This window comes from Schistocerca nitens, chromosome 5, assembly GCF_023898315.1.
Source record: "Schistocerca nitens isolate TAMUIC-IGC-003100 chromosome 5, iqSchNite1.1, whole genome shotgun sequence".
Classification (NCBI taxonomy): domain Eukaryota; kingdom Metazoa; phylum Arthropoda; class Insecta; order Orthoptera; family Acrididae; genus Schistocerca; species Schistocerca nitens.
The window spans coordinates 609,038,352-609,047,153 of NC_064618.1; the positions used below are offsets into that span (position 1 = coordinate 609,038,352).

General features: G+C 36.1%; 1 protein-coding gene across 6 annotated transcripts in view; it reads left to right on the top strand.

Moving 5' to 3' along the window:
• The window catches only part of LOC126259678 (zinc finger protein 726-like), a 148,143-nt gene extending 141,799 nt beyond the window's left edge, over nucleotides 1-6,344 (top strand). For all 6 annotated transcript variants that reach the window (XM_049956633.1, XM_049956635.1, XM_049956631.1 and 3 more), the window contains one exon: nucleotides 3,304-6,344. In XM_049956633.1, coding sequence (XP_049812590.1) covers nucleotides 3,304-5,734 — 2,431 coding nt within the window. In that variant the 3' untranslated portion in view covers nucleotides 5,735-6,344. The remainder of the gene's footprint in view (nucleotides 1-3,303) is intronic.
• Nucleotides 6,345-8,802: the final 2,458 nt, after the last annotated feature.

An 8,802-nucleotide genomic window follows, 5' to 3' on the forward strand; every position in this document is an offset into this window, starting at 1 on the left:
AGAATAACAAAATTCATTTTATAGTAAAATTGAATTCATGCTGCTGAGTATATAAGCTTGTGATGTTACACACTACACTATCCCATTGTTATAGAGACTGTGACCGTTTTAATGTTTGGTAAGTAAATTCATGTCGCCAACATCTCTTGAATGAAGAATCACCAGTATGATTGGTTTTAAGGTGAAATACTGTGCATTTTAAACCACATCAGCATTCAGTCCGTTCTCCAACCCCATTGCTGACTCCAAAGCCTCTCCTAGTTAGAATTTTGTTGTTAGCTTTGAAGCTCAGTTCTAAATGACTTAACCAAGAATTTTTCGCCAAGTTGGTGTTTCTTTGTTTCGTTCATAATATTGCAGAAATTGCTGCCAAATTATGCATTTATCCATGTAATGGCATAGTGGTATTTATTGTCTTCATTTTGCTGCTTTTTCTTTGGAGTAAATAATTCAGTTCCACTTATCCCAACATCGTATCCCTCCTGTCGTAATTTGCACACCATTGACTTGCTCAACTGTAATGTTTTGCTAGTGTGTTCTGTCTCCTTTTCCACCTGTATTGTCATTGCTTTCTTCTTCTCCTTGCCAATAAATTCAGTTTTGTAACGGCAAGCTTGCACTTTAACTGGAGCATGGCGGTATCTAGCCACATAATCAAAGTTAGTTCCCATGGCTGCCGTGTCTGTAGTTTTCTTTGTTGAGTAGTATGAGATTTTTTTTAAACATGTAAAGTATGCTAACACATCATGTCTTTTCATTTTATCTATCTGTAACACGAATGAAGATGATAATATTACCGCAAGCTGTCCTTCGATCCTGTTGGTAGATGTTGCCATTAAGTTTCCGCTTTCAAAGAATACGTTCCTGGCTCGTGTATATCTGTTTACAAGAGAGAAAGGTGAATACTATGAACATGCAAAAAACAATGTTAATCTATTTCAGCATTGTTTTTTAATTGAGTGAATCCTCTGATAAAGACATGTAAAATGTTGAAATGTTGTTAATGATTTCCAGAACAGTCACAGTGTGAAGAGCATTGGAAGAGTTGGTAGCAGAGGGAAAATGACCAGTGCAGAATTTGTGTCACATAATATATTCCAGGTAGTGATTAATTATTTGCTGTGTATGAAATGCTCGTAATATTGTGTAAAGTGCTTTTATGCAGAAGCAATCTGCTGAAGAGTGGTGATTAAGCCACCACATGCTTCATGACATTACCTAGTTTAGGTTATACTGCAAAGTAAATATGTGTTTCTATCTTTTGTCTCACCATTTTCAGGCTGTTAAGATATCTATACAGTATGCATTCTCTTTATGATCTTTTAAACCATAGGTCTTTGTATTTTCTTATCCTTCAATTTTAAATGGGCTTTCAAGGCCCATGACACATTATTGTATAATCATTAAGGTTCGTAGCTGTTGCAAATATATTTGACATGTTTTCCAAGTTGTCAAATACCAGTAATGATCGTATAACACAATTACAAATTCCCTATCTCATAGTGATTTGCACTGCCCACATCTGACATTCATACTTCACTAAAACCAGTTATGCAGAGCTTGTTGCAACATAACTACAACATGTTACAGCCTAACTAATATAAGAAGTAAGCCCTTCTGGTCATAAAAATATTTGAGGACTCTCTTTTTTTTGTGCTGCTTAGAAATGGTGATGATAGTTGTAAGATTTTCAGGAAATAGAATTATTTCCTTTTTTCTTTCTTAGAAAATAATAGTTCCTTCTTGAAAATGTAATACAAAGAAATGTACAGAAACTCAGAGATAAAGATACAGGAAGGGGTACATCATTTGGCAAATTCAGTAGAGAAGATAATCTGCTGATATGTAGGACTTAGTTCCCAAGAATGGCAATAATACATTACAGGATAGTAAAGAAATGGCTGCATTGAAAGGAATAGAGATTCCAGTGATTTAAGGAAGAGGTTCTGCAGAAATGATTTCTACTTGATCTCGTGTCATTTTGATTTCAACATTTGCCCAACTACTAACAAGAATTAAGAGGCAAATAAAGCAACAATGTCCATATTAAACATTTCACTTCTCAGTTACTACGCAACATGTACATGTTGACTTTGTTTTCAAGAAAGCAGCTTACAAATGAATTTTTCTGTCACTACCTTAAACAGTAATATTAGGCATTTTATGGCAGCATGATATTTTTTACCTCCTGCTGAAGAGCACACTGCATTAAACAAAAGAGATAGTAGGTTTCCGGGTAATGTGTCAGTTTTCATTATAGATGGACCAAATAAATTACAGAGCTATATGATATCCGCAGTACAGGAAACTTTCTGCCTTTAGTGAAATACCACTTAATGTAATTTTACTACAGTATTACATGGTTTGCAAGTATTTTGTCTTGTTTGCAGGCCTTATGGTTGGAATCAATCCTGCCAGATTTTAGTTTGTGTGCTAACTGTATACGAATGAATCAACAAGATTGGTGCCATGATTCAAAAAATGCTATTCACTTTAATGCAGTGATTACTTGGTGTTTAGATTTTAAACAAGAAAGTACTAAAACTGAGTCAGTTCACAGTTGTCAGATTGTAAATATTGATGAGATAACCTTAAGATTTCCCTCCGCATCCATCCTATCTTCCTGACCTCTCCCAAAACTTTTTAAAAATGTGTTTCATGTTTTAATTTTTGGTTATGTGTGGTGTTTGTATTTATGTATCACTGTGGTTTGCTTATTTCATGGATAAATTTATCAATACTAATCTTTGGGCAGTGGCTCCCAGCACAAGGTTAATTAAGGAGAGTGAATCTCAGCTGTTACCTTTGTGTGTGTGTGTGTGTGTGTGTGTGTGTGTGTGTGTTTGCACTGTGATGCATAATAAATCTCCCTTCAGCCAAAGACGTGAGTGATTTACTCTCCTCTTTTCAATTTCTGCCTCTGCTATTGTTGTACAGATTTTTACTTTTGCTGTTTCCTGTCTTTTTAAGTTAAGAGGTAAAAGACCTAGAATTGTATCACCTTACAATCCTCAAACAACTACATATTTCACAATTGCTAACTTGAACCTTTTGCATCTCTGTAAAAATATGTGATAGCTTGTAATTTACACATTAACACTTATTTTTTGTACTGAAAGTAATTGGTGACATATAGAAGGAAGCCACCAGTTGCCAAAAAGCTGTTTGATACACAGATAGTAACAACCTCACAATTGTAGTTATCAACTTTCAAGCTACTGTTGTAAGTGGTGGTTATCTTCTGCACGTTGTACACCTATCAGTTTAAAAACCAGGTGATTCCAGTAAACAATTTTGTTTTAGGTCACATTCAAGAACACAGAAGTGTGGACTAAAGAATAAGCATATGATGGCAGACAGTACAGAGAGAAATTCTTCATGTTCATCAGTAACTAAGAATCTGGACGACAAGAGAACTGATGAAAATGAACTTAATTTATATGCTGCAAGTGCATCTCATGTGAGTCTTAAAGTCAATGGTGATCTCATAGATGACTCAAACAAAAATTGTGCACCACAAGCAGTGAATGATGCACTGGTAAAAACAGAAGCTACTGAACACAAAAGTCAGTTGGAGAAAAATAATACACAGGAAGCCAGTCCTCAAGTTGAGTTGGAAACTGATTTTGTAAAAGATTTGGATGCAACAGAAATTTCTTATTGCTGTCCTCTTTGTTGTCAAGGAAGTGTCAGTGCTCAGAATATTGTCAAAGACCTTGAAACCTGTACTCCTATGGAAAGTTCAACCTATTCTGATATGGAAGATGAAGACGACGATGATGATGAAGAAGAAGAAGATGATGTTGATTATATAGATGTACATATAATAGATGACATAAGTGATGAATCAAATCTTGTATATCCTTCACTTGATAACTTTGCTTTATCTAAAATGGATGATGATAGTAACACAACAGATGAAAATTATTCTGATTGGTGGAATATGGAAAATGCTTTAGAGGATGCTGATATTATTGTGGATACGTTAAACCCACAAGCAGGTGAAGTGTATCATAGCTTCGAATCTCATGACAACGACCAAGAAACTCTTATAAAAGACTTTGATAATGTAAAGGATGTAGACACAGAGGTTAACTACACTTGTATAATCTGCAATAATACATTTCCAAGTGTTGATCTTTGCTTGAACCATGCAAAGGAGCACAGTGAGACTGACAAGCATCCATGTAGCTTGTGCAGTACATCTTTTAAAACTGAAGCTGACCTTGTCAACCATTTTAAGGATCACCAGATAGAGGAAGTTAAACTGAAATCAAGAGGTAAGCGTTTGGTCTGCCCTACATGCAATAGGAGATTTAATGGGGAAAAAACATACCTCCAACATTCATGTATTACTCCTGAAACAAAACAGTTTCATTGCAAGCAATGTACAAAGTCGTATAATTCAGAGGAAAGGCTAGCATTCCATATGAAATTCCATGAGGGTGCCAGAGCTAACTTTTGTGAAAAGTGTGCAAGGGAATTTGATAATGAATGTGCTTTATACTATCACACTCGTATGGTTCATAATGGTGAGAGACCATTTGCATGTCCAGTTTGTCATAAAAGATTGTACTCCAACTCAAGATTAGCAGCACATATGAGAGTTCACACTGGTGAAAGACCTTTTGCATGTGAATTTTGTGGACGCAAATTTTATGACAGGGAAACTCTAAAAGGCCACTACGTGACACACATGTCTGTAAAACCGTATCAATGTGACTACTGTGGTATGTGTTGTGGACGCTTAAGTATATTAAAACAGCACATTCAGGCACATCATTCTGACTGTAGCACATCCAAACGTTTACCCTCTCTTATACATTATCATTGTAAGACTTGTAACAAAACTTTCACTAGTTCGTCTGATGTCCTGAATCATCGTTCATCTCACTGGGGTACAAAATCTACTTCTGAAAGTGCACAGGAGCATGCTTGTGAATACTGTGGAAAGTCTTTTTCAGTACTTCGTGCATTAGGAAGGCATCGAAAAAGAGAGCATCCAGATGAAAAACCTTATGTATGCAGTGTCTGCAAGGAAGCATCTCATACACTTTACGAAGCTCGAGTTCATAGAAAAATACATACAGATAGTGAATTGAAACTTAAAACCAAAGAAACTTCAGATAATTCTGTTATGTTTGTATGTGAAGCCTGTGGCAATATTTTTGTTGACAAACGAACTTTTACAAAACACCTCAGGGAACACAAGCCACATGCATCTTATAATTGCAAAGTTTGTGGAAAGCAATTTGCAGATAATCAGAGACTCACAGTTCACATGAGACTTCACACAGGAGAAAAACCTTATGCATGTACTGTGTGCAACAAGAGGTTTACACAGACATCTGCCCTATACACACATGCTCTGCTCCACACAGGTGAGAAACCACATCAGTGTGACTTATGTGGTAAAGCTTTTCGTATAAAGGCAGATCGTGATAATCACCGTCGTACCCACACGGGAGAAAAACCATACAAATGTGAATTCTGCAACAAACAGTTTCGGACTGGACAAGTGTACTATCAGCATCGCATGATTCACACAGGAGAACGTCGATTTCCTTGTGACATCTGCGGAAAAGCCTTTAAACGTTCCCATACCCTTGTTGTTCACAAAAGGATACACACTGGCGAAAAACCTAATATATGTGATATATGTGGAAAAGGTTTCCGACAGCGTAGTGACATGAGAAAACATAGATCAATACATACTCCAGCTGAACCATCATGATGATTGTTAGTGTCTTTCAAGTTAGATGTGGAATTCTTATGCAGAATAGTTTTTGATTTTCTGAAGCACTGAATTTGTTGCAGCATTCACAAATACCTGAAAAGTGAACTCCCACAACTCTCATCGTGCTCTAAGTGTTTGTGTGAAGTGTAAAAACTTTAGACAGTATTTTGTGATAAGCTACAACAATTGGATTTAGTATTTATGTTTGTCTGTATCATAGTAAATGTTGATTTAGAAGCTATCATTCCTGAGCCTTGCTTCTATGTATGACAGCGCTGACATTTTATAATATCTAAATTATTGAAACCATATTTGCAGTATGTTTACAAAGCGATTTATGCATATTTTCATAGTACTGCACCCTACTCTGTTATCCAAGTGAGGTTTTTTACTACTTACTATTGTACTGCATAAATAATTGCAACAAGATTTTGTGATTTTTAAAATAAAAATATCACATCTGTAATTACAGCTTGGAACCATTAAAGAAATGGTGTGGTCAGTTTTTATGGAAAATAACAACACTCCTTTCTTTTGAAATGTTTGAGTAGCTGAGAATACTGATGGAAATACAAAATGAATAAAACAATAAATTATAATGCAGTAATCAAGAAAAAATTTAATTCCAGATATTTGTTTGATAAGATTATTAAATCCTAACAATTTTCAGGTTGTAAAGACAAGTGGCACAATCATGAAGAGGTTGGGTGTATAAAACACACACACGGGGGAGGGGGGGGGGGGGGAGAGAGAGAGAGAGAGAGAGAGAGAGAGATACTGGTGGTGGATAACATGAGGGTTGGTAATAGTGGCTTTCTAACAGTAAAAAATAAATAAATAAATCCATAAAAGTGATGATTCATTTCATAGTTTTTGTATGCTTTCATGTAACCCACAGCTGAATAAGAAACTAGTTGCTGTTATGTTATCACATATGCAGCAGGAATTACACAGTATTTCTTTTGCAAGGCTTTTGTTGAGTTTTCTGAGTGTCCAAGAGTTTTGGACTTAGTTGTTAGAGATTGTATGGATACACTGACCAGTATGTCTGAAGATTTTAAGCAATTACCTGCACACAATGAAGCAAATTCTGGGGCTGTATCCTGTTTCTGCTTCACATTGTTTTGAATAACCAGAAATAAAGGAAGTACGAGGCACAGATTTTTTAAGAAATGCTCCACATTGGCCACAGAATACTTTTTATCAAAAGTCACAACTGGTTTTACAGCATTGGAAGATACATCCTCAGATGATAAAGGTTCTTTTTAATAGATCATGGCCGAAAGGTAACCATCTTAGAGCCACTCCCCATCATTTGCTTTTAGCATGCTGTTTGTTTACATTATTACGCAAATGATGGGGAGTAGCTCTGAGGCAGTTACCTTTCGGCAATGACCTATTAAAAAGAATCTTTATAACCTGAGGATGGATACTCTTAGTGGCGTGTAATTGGTCATGACTTTTAATTAAAAAAAAAAAAGTATTCTATTTCTTTCAAAATGTGGAAGTTTGGCTGCTGTTGCCGGCAATTTAAAACATCTTCCTCACAGATTGTTTTGTTTTCAACACTGAACAATGATTATTGTAAGAACCATGGACCTTGAGTGGCTTTCTTGCCTCTAAGATACAGATAACTGTACCATAGGTGCAACCATATCAGAGGGGTGTCAGTGGAGATACCATAAAAACGTGATACCTGAAAGTAGTTGCGGGGGCAACAGTCTGGATGGTAGATTGTTTTGGCTAGGTAATGTTAGCCAACATGGCCGTGCTATGTTGTTACAAATGTTCAAATGTGTGTGAATTCCTAAGGGACCAAACTGCTGAGGTCATCATTTCCTAGACTTCCACATTACTTAAACTTTTAAACTATCTTATGCTAAGAACAACACACACACCCATGTCTGAGGGAAGACTCGAACCTTTGGCGAGAGGGTCCCCGCAATCCGTGACATGGCGCCTCAAACCACGTGGCCACTCTGTGCAGCTATATTGGTACAGCAAATCGCTGAAAGTGAGAGGAAACTTCAGATGTTATATTTCCTGAGACATGTAGCTCTACTGTGTGGTTTAATGATGATGGTATCCCTCGGGTAAAACATTTCAGAGGTAAAATAGTCCCCAAATTGGGACCTCAGTGTGTGGACAACTCAGGAGTGTGTGATATCAGGAGAAATGAAACTGGTGCTTTACAAGTCAGAGTGTGGATTGTTAGATGCCTTAACTGGAGAGATAGTTTGGAGAATTTAAAAAGATAGATGGGTCGATTGAAGTTACATATAATGAGAATTTCTGAAGTCCAGTGACAGGAAGAACAGGTTTCTGACAGCTGAGTACAGGGTATCAACACAAAATCATATAGAGGTAACAAAGAAATGGGTCTAATAATGAACAAGAAACAGGAATGAGGGTAAACTACTATGAACACCCATAGTGGACAAATTATTGTAGCTGAAGTAATGTCACAACATTTTTGATACTAGTAATGGAACTCCTACTACTGGTGCAATCACAGGTAATTTCTAATTTGACTACACTTCGTTTAATGTACAACTATGTAATATATTTAATATTTCCTTTCACAAGGCTTCTTCTCATGTGATGTAAAGGAGCACCACAGACAACTGGGTTTTCTCCACTACGTAATATAAAATGGCCATTGTTGCACCGGCCATGCTGGCCAAAGATGTTGACCGAACGAGTTCCATGATGCCATGCAGACATTTTTCTTTTTCCTTGGTCATAAATTATTATTAATTGTTTTCTTGAATTGACAAGGTTATCACAAAAGTAATAAGACTTCTGAATTAGTTCCATAGAGGAGAATGTAATACGGAGGGAAAAAATATGTATCAGCAAAAATTACTGGACTGCATATGATAGCATACCAACGAACTAAAAATCATAATTACATTTTTTTTTTTTATTTTATTTTTTTTTTTTTTTTTTTTTTTTTTTTTTTTTTTGAGCTGACTGTTTTTTCTCAAATTGAGCATGCTATTTGAAATAAAATTTCTTGATGAGTATAATAGTTCCTATTCCATAGAAGGCAGGTGCTGACAGGT